Source organism: Glycine soja, chromosome 3 (genome assembly GCF_004193775.1).
Source record: "Glycine soja cultivar W05 chromosome 3, ASM419377v2, whole genome shotgun sequence".
NCBI lineage: Eukaryota > Viridiplantae > Streptophyta > Magnoliopsida > Fabales > Fabaceae > Glycine > Glycine soja.
In genome coordinates, this window is record NC_041004.1 from 26279857 (window position 1) to 26296016 (window position 16160).

Sequence of the window (16160 nt, forward strand, 5' to 3'; positions counted from 1 at the left end):
TAACTCTCTATTGTCATTCGTTATTTGTGGGCAATATTGTTAGGACTATAGGAATCCTAAATTTGAAGATATATTAATTTCTCTATACCATATTTTTGTATTATTACTTATGGTATTTCAAATTGTAATTTTGTCGAAGTTATATGCTTTAATCAAGGATATATAGATAAACATATGTCCTTTATAGGTTTTGATGAGTTACAAACTATTTGTTATCATATCCTTAATTAATATTGTTTAAGTATAAGTCTCATGTATTTCTTCTGCTGCATGTAACCAAACGTTTCACTCAAGTGTGTTGATATTGTTTATAATTGTCGCAATTGATTTTATTTTGAGTGAGAAATTGAAAAGCTACAAATGATCTCATAAAATAGCGATGTTGAAAGCATTTTTTCTAGTAGTGTGGATAGTAATCCTCTCAAGGTTAATTAAGGGTCTTATATCGTCAAGCCACGGTTATGGTGGATGATGCGAATTCAGGTATATATGCCTTTGACAATCTATTCAGTTTTATCCCTATATTCAACATGTTATTCGGTCTTATCTCTATATTTCCATCACGTATAGTTGTGCTAGAAGGAGAAGCCTTGGGATTGCTTCAAGCTCTAAATTTGGCAATTGAATTGGATATGTCTCATGTAGTCTTTGAAACTGAATGCAAGGGATTGGTGGACAAGGTTTATAGCTCAACTCATGCTACAGAAGCTGGTTCCATTATTAATGCATGGCTGCAATCGTATTTGTCCATTGTTCCAAACTTTTGAGTAGAATTAGTGAAGGGGCATGCTAATGCAGTAGCTCACTCTCTTGCAAGGGTAGTTGCGCAACACTACTCCATATTTCTATCAGTTTTTACCACAATGTATTGCTGAACTTATTAGAAATCATATGATGAGTTTACTATTGTAAAATAAATTATGGACACCAATAAAGATACTTTTTAAATTATAAAAATCGTATTTTAGTCACAGAAATTATAAAGTGATTCTTATCATGTATTCCTACTACAAAAATATATAAGAACTTAAATGATCGATGCTTGGTAGTTCAATGTACTAAAATGAGAATTTTGTAACTTAGGAAACGAAATTGATTGTGCCTGCAATTTTAGGAACTATTAAAATTATTTGAGTATAATTTCCAGTCTAAATGTCAATTTAAATGTCTTTAACTCTGCCTAGAACATTGCTTTCATAAGATGGTACTTAGGATGTTTACCTAGTCGTATAGTTGATTGGTAGTACGTATTTCAACAAGTATAACACCTAAGACAGTGAGGACAATGCTATTCAGTCCAAGTTGGTTGGTAGCATAATTTTAATGAACTTCAACTCTTATTTAGCTTTGAAAATTCTCACTCCCTCAATACAATATATAGTATTGGGTTATTACATCAAGAAGGAAGGAAGCAAAACCTTAAATATGCAAAGAATGATGAGAATGGAAAAATTTAGAAATCCTTCCAGGAGTGAGCTAGCCTCATTAACACTCATTTTGGAATACTCTCCAAAAACGCGGTTTTTGCAGCAAGGTCAATTGAAAAGCGTCCCAATACAGCAATGGTAGCTGTGTTGCTTCCAAACTTCTCAATCCCCCTAGAAACCATACATGTGTGACTTGCTTCCACTACTACTATCACATTTCCACCTATCAGTGGAGAAATAGTTTCTGCTATCTGCTTGGTGAGCCTCTCCTGAACTTGAAGCTTAAAACCATAAAAAAGCACTATTGACTGTAAAAGAGATTTTTCAATGGGGTGACACCCTTTGGAAATGAAATATCCTATGTGAACAACACCATGAAATGGAAGTAGATGATGCTCACATTGTGACCAAAAGGGCAAGTTTAGCTCTGAGTGTACCTCTTTCTCATCAAAGTTTACCTCCCCACTCCAAGGGGAACCATTCAGCTTCAGCTTCCCATCAATGTCACTGCAATATTGGAAGTTCATCAGCCATTTCACATATCTACTTGGAGTCCCTACTAACTCCTTTCTTGTTGGATCCTCACCTAAAGACTTGAGAATTGAAGATACTGCAGTGACCATAATAGGGTTGATTTCTCCAATCTTGGATGACAAAGAAGGGCACCAATATTGGTCTAATGATCCCTTAACATGTACTTTATCCTTATCAATTCCTCTAAACTTAAGAAGACCAAAAACATCACCCCACATGTCTGCATCTTTGTTTTCAAAAACACCAGACCCTGAAGAAACTAGTGTCTCCACCAACCCTTTGTGATTTGTGTCAAAAACTGTGTCTGGAATGTTGATGTGTGTGCATTGAAGAACGACAGCAACACCTGCTGGTTCTATTCCTTGATGCAAAGCAAAACACACCTCATCTGCAAGACGCTGAGGCTCTTGGAGTCGTTTTGCAAACACATTGGTCACACGAGAGAGCTTGCTTAAACCCAAAACTCTTTGGCCAGAAGGGACATAACCCACATGACACTTAAAATAAAATGGTAGCATGCAAGACTCACAATAGGAATAAAATTCAAGGTCTCTCACAATCACAAGCCCACCTACTCCACCTGCATGACCAACTTTTGTGTTGTCTACGCCAGCTTCAGGGAATAGTGCACCTTCCACAATTTCCTTCGCACTTTGACTATAACCTGGGATAATAAGACCCTTCTTGTCAAGATTGGTGCTAACATTGTTCAAGAAATTAAATAAGCTAATTCTTATTTCATTCATTTGGTAATATTTATTGGGAGAGTATATTGCTTATTCATAATGCTAAATTTGCAACTAATGATGCCAATTTCAATACATAAGGCTAAAACAAAATAACAACCATAAAAAAAGCAGGAAATAGTGGAATGTGAAAAGCTTTTCAACTTTCATATATATATATATATTATCAAATTAAGATTTTAGTATTATGTATTGTTGGATAAATGTTTGTTTTTTTTGTATAAATTAAATAAAACTTATGATAAATAATTTTTTAATTATATAACTTTATATTATCATTTAAATTCATAATAAATATATATATATATATATATATATATTGCGTGTATAAATTATATCTTAGATTTTCATTGAACACATTTAAATTATGATATAAGGTTAGTTTTAACTACTGATGGTTTCTTTTAAAAAATATTGAAAATTTAATTTAGAAATAGAAATAAAAAATGGATAGAATAAAAGGGGTTAGGTTGTTAAGAATATAAATAAAAATAAAAGCATGATAGTTTGAGAGGGTAGAGTGATTTTTCTTTTAAATATTGCAATCATAACGTATGAAATGTACATCTATAGAAGAGAAAAAAATCAATAAAAATACCTAATTCAGATAACAAAAAAAAAACGTAAAAGTCTCCGTCATCAAATTGAGTAGATCAAAATAATAAAAAGTCCATACAACCAACTTCTCCACATTAGTTTTTGTTTCCAAAGAGAAGGTATAGTCTTGATCTTTGGTCCATTGGAGCCAACACTCAAATCTAGAGTGGCAAATGATAATCTCGGCCGAAAGGGCCCCAAATCTATGCGTGGGCATTGGATTTGAAATCCGATCTTCAATATTTTACATGAACGAAATATTTTTATGTCTTAGCAAAATTAGAGTGCGTACACCATTCTAAGAATTTAGTTTTTAACCAAATGGTTGAAGATAAAAAAAATGGTCGAAGACAAGAATTTTCCATTTTAGCTTAAGCTTTACACTCATTCTATCTTGTTTTAAAACTAAATTTTCCATATATTTTAAAAAGAACAAATCTATAATGAAGGAAAATCATAATGAAACTATCTAATACTATTTGTAGAAATTAACATTTTCAACAAATAGTTCAATTCCTATAAATCCTTATATAGACATTTCATAACAAAATCATCAAAAAAATGTGAAATAATGAAGTGGGGATATACTTACTCTACAGTAAATTAACTTTCATTTCTATAGAAATGTAAGATATTCATCTTTTACCATGGAATAAAATTGAAGCAATAAGGTAAATATGAAAATTTTGTATTTCTGAAAATAACAATTCCTGTAAAAGTTTTTTTCAAAATATGTACAAATGAAACATGAAATATGATATTTTCAAACTCTTTTTCCCAAAAATCCTTTAAGATACCTTGAAAGAAATCCTTTAAGATCCTTTATACAGTAGTTATCAGTAAGCAAAATGTGAAGGAAGGGATAGTCACCTCTGGTTCCATCACAAAGTGCCTTGGCAACACGAAGAGGTGTCTTTATAATGCCTTCCCTGTTGATGTCTTCCCCAAGACCCGTCAATAGGTCTTTCACAGCATACTGAATAAGAGTTGTATTGATCTCATTCTTAGAACAGTCTTCATCACAACACATATTGACTCCATTTTCAAGTTCATAATTCAAAATATTCTGACCCAAATGCCCCATTGAAAGACCACTCAAATATCAACTCTCAAGCACGATATAAACAACACCCTTATGTTCCTCATCTTCGTTTTGTGATATGCATCCTATTTATAAGAAAAAAAACACGCATCTGGTGTGGGGGTGCCAACCTAAGGAATATGTTTTATTTTTAAAATTTTAATTAATGTAATTAAATTTAATTACTTATTAAATTTCTGAATTCAATTAATTATATACTTTAATGTTTATAATACTAAACTATTGATAATATTTAATTATTATAGAAATATTTTAGGTAATAACACTATTGATGTTAATGATGTATTATATTTAATTAAGTATAGCAACATTTTGTTGGTTCATCAGATTTCATGAATTAGGTTTTGAATTTGAGCTTTATGGATGACAAATCATGATTGTGAAAAAAGATACCATTAAATGACATATATATATATATATATATATAATTAATGTATTATTATAAAAACATTAAATAGTATTATTTATTGTGTATTTATTAAATATAATATTTATTCAAAACACTAAATAAATTTATGATTATTAATTTATGACTTCTGCTATTGCTATCTCTTTATGTTTATTAAAGAAAATTATTAAATAAAAATTAATTATTATTAAAAATTCATAAATATATAATAATAAAATGCTTTTAATAATATAGAGAATATATATATATATATATATATATATATATATATATATATATAAACATTAAATATATTATTAATTGAATTTATAAATATAACAAATAGTTAAATTTAGTTATACTAATATTAAATTTAATATTTTAATTAAATTTAATAAATACAATAAATACTTATTAAATATATTTGAATATATATATATATATATATATATATATATATATATATGGAAATTACTAACATACTTTCCTATTATTAGCACCTTACACCCAAATTTTAAGAAAGAAAAACCATGTTAATTTTTATTTAATTATTTTATCTTAGGGATATTATTGTAATTGAGTTTTTTTTTTTAAAAAAAAAAAAGATTTCACTCTTCTCTCTCCCCTCTCATTAATTAGCCGCAGTCTCACGCTCTTAGCCAACTGAATCGCCGCCACATCCACGCCCTCAACCTCGCAGTCACCCTCTCTACCTCCATCTTTATCATTGTGTACCATTCGACACCATACAATAATTCCCTGAAATTACAACATGTTTTTTGCTTTTAAAGAGAGGAGAACCCGAACAGAGTAGTTATTTACTTATTTTAATTACAAATTAAAAACAAAGAGTTGCCCTATATACCTTTTTATTGTATTGAAACACCGCATCCCCTCTCCAACACGCGCCTCCTTTGTTTTGCTAACCTTGTGTTTTTTATAATCAAAATACAAATGCGGCTCTGCTTCCATTTATTTGGGTTGAAGACGTAGTCTTGATGAGGAATTGGCTATTCAGCTAGCTGGAAACATCTTTGAGGGTCGTTGCTAAAGAGAGAGGAGAGAGAAGAGTGAAATCTTTTTTTAAAAAAAGATAATTACAATAATAACCCTAAGATAAAATAATTAATTAAAAGATATTTTAAAATTGGGTGTAGGGTGTTAACTTACTCTAACATTGAAAGTGATTTTTGGGGGAAAAACTATGCGTTTTTGGGATTTGTGTATTCTTTGGTTAGAATTTCTAAAGGATCTGAATGATTAAGTATGTTAGCAATCTCCATCATTGAATGCCTAAATTAATTGAGAAGGAGTTGTTCCAATTTAATTATTGGTCTCTTGGTTTGAGACTTAGGTATGCAATTGTATTCAATTCTGGAGGGATTAATTCTCACTCTAGTATGATTGTCTCTCATATAAGATCAATATACTCCATTAATTAAGTTGGAATGACTTATTATCGATTAATTCATTTTTTCAATAATATATATAGGGAGGAGTGCTAGGGGCACTCTCTCATACACTCTCTTAAAAATTCTTTTTTAGTAGATTCTACTTTTCATCTAATATAAATTAGAGAGAATTATTAAATGAAAATTAAAATCTATAAAAAATGATGATTTCAAATAAATTATAACCAATCATAAAGGAAGTGTCATAGAGTACGTCGTCAGCATTTCTCTACATATATAGGTTCATAAAAAAAAGTCATATATTTAATATACTTAAATATATTTTTTTATCTCAACTAAATATCTGATTTTTGTGTTTTCTTTCTAATATATTTTTGTTTTGTGTTGAATATCTAATAAAATAACACTTTTATTTTTTATCCTTAATATTTTGTTTAGTTCCTGATAAATTAGAAAATTTTGTGTTTACTTCCTAATAAATTAGCAAATTTTATTTTAGTCTATATTAATAACAAATGAAAAATATTTATCATGAAGCAAACACAAAATTTGCTAATTTATTAGGGACTAAAAAGAAGGATCAAGGACCAAAAACAAAATTATTGTTTTTTTAGAGACTCATAGCGAAACAAAAATTTAATTAGAGAACAAATACAAAATCAGATATTTATTAGGGATGAAAAACATATTTAAGCCTATTTAATAATCACATATTAAAATTATTAAATTTAACTATATTATATTTAGTAATAAATTTAAATCTAGCTATTTATTATATTTATAAATTTAGTATTTAATTTTTATACAAATACTTTATTATTTATAGTATTTTGTTATTTATAAATTATTTATTTGTCACTAGTTTGGGGTATAAGTGATTAAATTTATAATAAATATTTATTTAATATAATTACAATAGTGATAAAATGTAATTGTATTATATTACATGTTGAACAAGTGACCTCAATAACTTAAGAGGGAGGTGAATTAAGTCTTACAAGATTTTCCACTAACAAATTTTAACCCTCTTTTAAATGATATATGATAGGCTCAGAATGCATAAGCAGAAGAAGCAATCAATTTAATAATGTTCTTTTAAACGCGTAAGACAAAGAAAACTGTAATAAAATAACTCAAATAAGGGAAGAGAGAATTGCAAACTCAATTTATACTGGTTCGGCCACTTCCTGTGCCTACATCTAGTCCTCAAGCAACCCACTTGAGATTTTCCACTATTTCTGTAAATCCTTTACAGACTTTGAACACACCTTAGGATTCCCCCTTGTGTTCAAGATTATCATAATCCAAGAGACAAACAGTCTCTTAATTACAACTGAGTTTATGAGATGAACAAAAAGATTTCTCTTCTTTAGAGTAGATGATACAAATTGAAGATCCCTCATCCTTGTCTTCAAGATTCTTACAATCCAAGAGACAAATAGTATCTTGATTATAACTGAGTTTCTAAGATGAACAAAAAAATTTCTCTCCTTTAAAGTAGATGATACAAATTAAAGTTCCTAGAAGAATTCTCAATAGATTTGAAAGTGTTTGACCAAGAGTTGTTTAAAGAGGATTTGACAATTAAGTTCTCTTTAAAACTCTCTATTTTTCTTTTTCGAAGTCAGGCACACACATATATATATAGGTCCATTGTGACTTTTCAAAAATGGTTTGAAGAGATGTGTTTTTTCAAAAAGCTTTTATGAAATTTTCTCACTAGTAATCGATTACAAATATGTGATAATCGATTACAAGATTTAAATTTCAAATTTTAAAACCCTTTTGAAAAACTCATTTGAAATCTTGTCTCTGGTAATCGATTACAATGTCTGATAATCAATTACCAGTGCCATGATTGGTTTGAAAATAATTGTTTGAGGCCAAAACTAAACAACCATTGAGATTCTTTTAACAAATAAACTAAGGTTTTATCTTCTTTTTTTTATCTTGTTTGCTTGACCTTGAATTACTCTTGAAGCAATCTCTGTTTGCTTAACTTTGAATGTTTCTTGAAACAATCTTGTTTGATTATACTTTGACATCATCAAAAACCTGTATTCATACATTTACATTCTCCCCTTTTTTATGATAACAATTATTATCAAGTAAATTCTTTTTGGCATCATCAAAACCTGCTTGATTCACATTACATTCAATTATAAAATTGTCATTTACTTTACAATTGTAGATAATTTCATCATATTAGTAGAGATCATGAAATAGTCATTTAGTGATTATTATATTAGTGACAACTTATTCATAACTAGAGATTTAAAATATTTAAAGAGCAAAGAGATTTAAAATATTTGTAATAATATTAATTTATCACATATTCATTTGTATATATTAAATGAGAATGAAAAAACAATAAATTCTTACATTAGATTAGAACTCAAGCCCTTCCTCTCACAAACCACCCTTACTTCCACTATGCCACCATACAATTATATTTCATGTAAATCACATATTTATATAAGTTGATTTTTGTCAAATTTTTTATAAAAAAATCTTACAATTTTTTAGGGGTTCTTACAATTAAAAATAGAATAATTTTGTGTTGTCTCTCAAAATTTTAAATTATAATTTAATTATGAATGAGTGATGTGGTAAAATGATTTATAATTTTAAAAATATTTTAAATTGGTAAATATAAGACTAGAATCCAAGTCCCTTACCTTCCCCTTCACAACTTAAACCATTAAACCATTTTAATATTTTGGATCATATTAAAAACACTATATTATATATATATTACTCTATATGTTAATCTTTTTAATATTTATTTATTGTTAAATTTGGTTTAAAACACTACATATATCTTATAATGATAAAATAACAATATTTAATAAATAAATTTTATAATTTATTATTTGATATATTTTTCATACAATCAATTTTCTCTTTCAAAATCTTTTTTATCCTATTTTCTTATCATTTTTTTTACCACACCACTAATTTATATAATATATTTTAACATTAAGAAAAAATAATATTATTTATCTTTAACTCAGTTTGTTTAATTTTATCTTTAATAAAATTAAATTATCTAATGATAATGTTTAAACTTAAAAATTTATTGAAGTATATAACAAAAAGATAATATATATTTTTATCTTTCTTATAGGTTAGTGAAATTTTATCTTTGATAGAACTACATTATTTAACAGTAATGTTTAAATTTAAAAATTTATTTATATATAAAATTAATATTTTTTTTATCTTTTCCATGGTGATAACGGCTAAATATGAATTGTTTTTTTATAATGAAAATAGAGTAAAATATCTTTATAAATAATTATTTAGCAGTTATTCATGTTTAATTGTTAGGACTTGATGTTTTTCTTATTTACGGCTTGCAGATATAAAAAATGGAGGGATTAAAAGCAAAAAGATGGAAAAAATACAAAAGAAGATGAAAATTCTAGCATCAGGCCCAGCCCAAGATGCGCTCAGCGCGCTAAGTGCGAAAACTGGTACCTACACTAAGCGAGCAGAGCGCGCTAAGTGCGAAAATAGACACCTGCGCTAAGCAAGCAGAGGGCACTAAGCACAAGTACGCAGACCCAAGTCCACTCCATCAACTATAAAAAGAGAATCAAGCCAAGGAAAAAGGACACACCGAGTCTCAGAGCACTCTTATACACACCTAAAGCCTGAGATCTCTTCCTTAAGGAATTCTCTCTTCTCTCTCATCATTTTCTCTATTCTCTTCTTCCATCCCTTCTCCCTCACCAGTTCTTATACCCCTATCTCAGCATAAGACCCTCATGGCTATGAGAGGCTAAACCCATAGTTAGGGTCTGGCAGGCCTAAAAAGCCAAGAGATGTATGATGTACTTCATATTTATCAATGCAACAGGTGTTTTCTATCCTATTATCTTTTCCCATTTTAATTTCATGCATTACACATCTTTACATTGTTTTAGGGTTTAGATGCTCGACAGAGGGTAATCCTTAATAAGAATACAAAGAAGGTATGCATGCATCAGTTTTAGGGGTTAGACGCTCGACAGAGGATAACTTTTAATAGAACTGAAAGAAAAAGATATCATAATAAAATCATTGCTAGGCATAGAATGATTGCATTATGCTCATGCATCAAAGCACGCATCTAGAATTAAGACTTTATGCATTTTATCTATTGAATCTTTGCAAAGGCATTTGGAAGATAGATAGGTAAAATAGGTTTGTCATTGTGAGACATCAGGGGCAAGTAATCTAATAGATGTGGGTAGGATAAATTTACCTGATTGATAAAGAAAAATCCAAAAATCATACATCTTAGGCAAACAAGGCATGCTAGGTCCTAACATTTTCATCCCATTGAATTCTCTGTTGATTATTTTTCTTCATATTATTTTATTTATTGTTCCCTTTATTTATCCTTTACCTCTCTTTATCTCTTCTCTTATAAATTGAAAATTATACAATACAAGTTCAAAACAAAGTCCCTGTGGAAATCGACACTCGGACTTCCGAGTTTTTACTACTTGGACATTTGGTGAACTTGTCAAACCATTAGCACATGGGTTAGTTTATTTTTATCTTTAAATTATCTAATAGTAAAATTTAAATAAATAAGACAAAAAATATTTTTTTTTTATATTTTACATGAGTTGGTTTAATTTTCTTTAACGGCTTTTCAAAATAAAAAATATAAAAATTGAAATAAGGTGGTCATGTGATCCAATTGTCTGATCTTCTTTCTTCCATATATATTGTGATTAAGGGAAGGATGCCATTTTTGTTCATGTTTTTAAATTTTAAATGTTCCCTATTGATCTTTAATCAAATTCTCAATAATATTCTGAATTAAAATGTAAGTGAAAGATTAAATTCATGTGTTATGCATGATTCATTAAAATGACTCCCTACAAAGAAAGATACAAGATAAGATAACATTTAATTATAAAAAATTATGCATAGCTAATAATAAATTTTGATTTACAAAATAATATATAACATTAATTATTTATCATCACTATTATCATTTTCATCAATAAAATGATCACTTTCTTCATCGTCTATTAAATCAATAATATTGTCGTCTTCACTTTCTTCATCATCTATTAAATTATGACTATCTTCTTTTAGTAGTAAATTTGGCTTGTCATTTCTTTTCATAGTCACCACAAAATTTCCTTTACTTTTGGATTGGGCTAAGTCATTTCTTTCCAAAGACAATCACTACTACAAAAAGATGATTCTACATTGATTCTAAGATATTTTTAAAGATAATTTTGAACTGTCTTTGTAGTCAACGTCATAAAAAGTTAAAACTTTCTACGACGGTTCTTGAAAAATCGTCTTAGAAAAGATGAACATTCTAAGATGGTTATTTTCCTGAGAATCGTTTTAGAATATATAGCTTTTCTAAGACGATTTTTCAATAACCGTCTTAGAATATAATTTTTTTTAAAAAATTAGAATGTAAACATTCTAAGACGGTTCTTTGAATAATCGTCTTAGAATGTGTTTCCCTTTAAAAAAAATTAAATATATTGAGGATTCAAAGATATTTTTATGAGAAAACCGTCTTAGAATGTATTTTTTTAAAAAAATATTAAAAAAATTGAACTTCCTCCATTGGCCACACACAAGCACCTACAACCTCACACTCTAACTATATACCCTTAAAATTTCATAAGATATTTTTGATATAAATACCATTAAATAGAATCATTGTACGAAAATAAAGTTGGTACATAAACTTGGGTCAAGTTGCTGACTACAACAAACCATATACCAAAATCTAGTGTTGCTGTCTCAATACTCAACAGTATATGAAGAAAATCTAGTCATGATTCATAGTCATGCAAAGCTATAGTAAATACATAAATACAATAGTTTTACTATAACTTATTTAATATAGTTTACTTAAGAAAATGTCTTTCCACTTACCTAATCAAATTGCTAGAGCATTTCAAAAGTTAAAGCAAATTTACTTCCACAAGTGTTTCATTAACAGAGATATGCAGAGGGATTGGACAGTTTTGCTCCATTCATGTTTTAACATTTCCTTTTGTTGCTTTATTTTCCTCTTTTACCTCACAAAAGATCCCATGTCCTCCAATGTTCTTGTAATATTATTCTCTTTCTCAATGAATATATTATTGTATCAGAAAAGAGCTAATTTTATGTAAACATATTTAACTCAAACAGTCTTACAAGTTTGAATTTTTGCCCCACAAATTTTCCCCATTGTGCTGAAATGAATTTCAATCAACTTCCCCTACACCCAATTAAAAATGAATATCAACTAAACTGCTCAGCCATTAGACAACATCCACAAATCTTAAAGAAATCTTATAGAACAAGAAAAAATAGAGTAGGTTCCTTCCACTACAATGAAAAGAAATGCAAACTCACAAATCTGCTAGAGTTGTCATTCCTAGATGTTTTTGCATTCCCAAAAGCTTCTAGTATAAAGTTTTTCAGGAGAACTTCATTTTCTATTCCAGAACAACTACCACCAAGAGCAGCTAAGTATTGCATAGCAATTTTTGTTGTCTCTGTTTTCCCAGATCCACTCTCACCACTATAAAAAAAATTCTAACAGCGATTATTAACAAGTATACTAGTGACTATAAACTCTTATTACCAAAAAAAAATATGAGTTTAGGAACATGTATTAAGAGGCGTGCATAAAACAAATCATCTAATGTGCTGAGTGCTGACCTTATGATAATGGATTGATTCGCTTCATCTGCAATGTACAACATGCAAATAGAAAAACTTTGTATCACACAACTGCATTATACAAAGTCTCAAACATTTGAATTTGGAGGTACAATCTTAGCATGACATTCACTAGCTGCATGTATTATGCACATTATGAATAAAAAAGGATAAAACTTTGATCAAGCAAAAAAAATCAAGATTGCTCAATTCTAACTAAACTCACCTTTAATTTGCTCTTAGAGACAAATCTTCATGATCCAAAGTAACAAAGAGTTCTTGAGGAACTGTTTTTGTTTTGGTGTCATAGAAAATGCTTTTTTTAGTAGTGTATAAAATTAGCATAGACAACCTTCTAAACATTAATTGCACGTACCCAAAATTTTCAAATTTGAGTAATCTTTCAAGACAGTATATATACAATCAAATTCAATTAACCACTTGTCAATAAATAAAGATACTTACAACTGCATAAAATTGAAGGCCAGTTGTATCTATGCTCACACTAACAGGTTGTTTGCTATTTTGTTTATTTCTTCTATGGCCTCGATGACACTGAAAGTCCAATGGCTTTCTAACAAAATAACATGTTAAATCAGTCGACAAAAATATATATTTCCTTAATGTTGTAAAATGAAACTATTTTACTACTCGCATCTTATTGAAAAAGTGAGCAATTTTTTTTTTTTGAAAAACTTATATATTTTTTGAAAAATGATTTTTAATTCTAAGAGTTAGAAAATCATATACGTAGACGACACGACTAAAGTGAATAATACAACTCATTTTTTCACTTAATTAAATATAAAAGGAATATTTTTTTTATCACAAACAGTATAATTTTAAAGTGGTGGGTTCACAATCACAATTTTTTGTCTACTGATGTGGTTTTACAACTTGAATGGTTAGGTTGAGTGCTCCCAATGACAACCTCAATAGAGAAAAAGAAAACCATGGCGATGGTGAAATCAACGCTGCTATGCCTTTCACGTTCCTAAACAATTTTATGCTCGGGCTTGGGCTTAAATCAACTATATCAGCCCAGCCCATACTTTATATTATAATTTATGTAAATAGAATTAGACTCCCTTTTCTTATATCTTTTCCTTTTGTCAACAACTTTTATTGTTGGATATTTCATTCTAATATTAATATTATGGGTACTTAAAAAAAATCATTCACTTTGTTCGGTCAAATGATAAAAAAATGAAAAGGGAATAAAACAAAATAAAATAAAAGGATATATGACCACCAATAAAACAAAAGGGTTGAAAATATTCTTAGAAAAGAATGAATTGAACAATATTAATGTAAGAAAATTTAAAAAAGAAAAAAATTCTGAAAATACAATTTTTTGATCACTTTAGTTCAAAATTCAAAAAAGTAGTATAACCTAATTATTAATATTAACACATGTTTAAAAATTAAAATAAAAATAAATATTTAGAAACTTATTTGATATTCTAAAAAATTATTTTAAATTTTCTTAACTTCAGGACTAATGTGACATTTCAGGACCAAAATAATTTTTTTCCATGAGAGAATTTATCTCATCTTTGTTTTGTATTTAAAAATTTTGGTGTATCCACAATGTGTAACACAAGTAGCATGTAGTTTAATCCTTTTAAGTATATGTCAGAATTTTAATTTATGGTATGTGAATAAAGCAACACGTGGGAGAAGAGAAATGTATCATGATATTCTAGTTTTTTGAGAAATTAGTCTCAGTTTTTTTATTGTGAAAATACCTTTAAAAAAATCGAATGCATGTAGTATCATTCATGGACAACAACCGGAAGCCTTTGTCATGGCCAATTTACTTTCAAGTTGTAACTGGGCCATAATTGCTAAAGGTTATGCATCAAATTTGGGCTTGACCTATACTTAGTTTAGATCTCTTTTTATTTGGTCCAGAAATTTAGTTCATTTCTAAACTATATATTCATCTCTTTTTAATTTTCCTACAATGGTACATAACAATTTCGTAGGGATGCTCATAGTTTAGTTATTCTAATAATCATAGTCATAATTAATTAATAACTAGATTATATAACCAGTTACATCTTTAACTAGTTATATAACCAATTAATGCATAACTTAGAAGAGGGGATAAAAAGAGTGAGAAAAAAAAACAAAATTAACATTTTAAATTCTAGAGGTTATTGTAATATGTTAGAGAGGGGAAATAGAAAAGAATGAAAAGAGAGAGGGGAAATAGAATTATAAGACGAGAAAAGAAAATCAAGAATTCCTCTAACATGCATGAGACATGAGCATACATGAATATTGTAACCTTCTCTCTCGGAGTCATACGTAAAAGGAAAAAAGCATCTTTAACCAAAAAACTAGAAGAAATAGTATCCAATTTCCTAATTTAAAAATTGGACGACAAGGTATTTATTTCCTTAAATTGTGATGTCCTCTATAGTTCCTTATTATTTCCTTTTTGTTTCCACTAACTTTTTTGGCCCTCGTCAAATTCAAAACATAGAGAGTTGGACTTTCCAAAATACTATAAAGAAGATCTCTAAAATAAATCTTATTTAGTGCCATCCATTTGCTAATAAATAAATTAACAATATTCACCTGTATGATATAATATATATATATATATATATATATATATATATATATATATATATATATATATATATATAGAGTAATTGTTAATGGAAATCTAAAAATCTTTCATGATCATACGCTTAAGTTAGCTAATTGTTACCTCTGTCCTGCCAGGCATAATTGGTCTTCCATCTCAATGCATGATTCCCATCTCATGACAGTGCTACATATAACACTTGATCTAGTACAAAATAAAATAAAATAAAAAACTGCATTATGTTACCATCACAAATTTGGATAATTGTTCATCACAAGAGAAAAAGACTCCGCACTATTAGAAAATATGTTTTCTACATTGGTTATTTATGACTTTCAACATCGGTTTTTAACTAATGTTGAAAGTGCCGATGTTGATAATAAGAATTACACCCAAAAAAATGTATTAGTGTTGACAGTTAACATCGGTTTTTTGAAAAAACTGATGTTAACGTAACTTAACATCGGTTTTTTGGAAAAATCGATGTTAATATATGTGTTAATGTTGATAGTTAACATCATTTTTTGGAAAAACTGATGTTAATGTACCTTAACATCGGTTTGTTTTTTACAGAAAACCGATGTTAATCGTTAACATCAGTTTTTTTCAAAAAGCCGATGTTAACATAAGTTAACATCAGTTTTCTATAAATAACCGATGTTGTTTTCAAGAAT

The 16160-nt window shown here is 28.4% G+C and overlaps 1 protein-coding gene across 1 annotated transcript; it reads right to left on the minus strand.

Moving 5' to 3' along the window:
• Positions 1-1323: 1323 nt before the first annotated feature.
• Positions 1324-4442, minus strand: LOC114406339 (GTP cyclohydrolase 1-like). The gene is made up of 2 exons (XM_028369025.1): positions 4175-4442; positions 1324-2625 (listed from the first exon to the last, which is right to left on the minus strand). Exons 1-2 carry the CDS (start codon positions 4386-4388, stop codon positions 1493-1495), a joined length of 1347 nt encoding a protein of 448 aa, XP_028224826.1. The 5' UTR covers positions 4389-4442; the 3' UTR covers positions 1324-1492.
• Positions 4443-16160: the final 11718 nt, after the last annotated feature.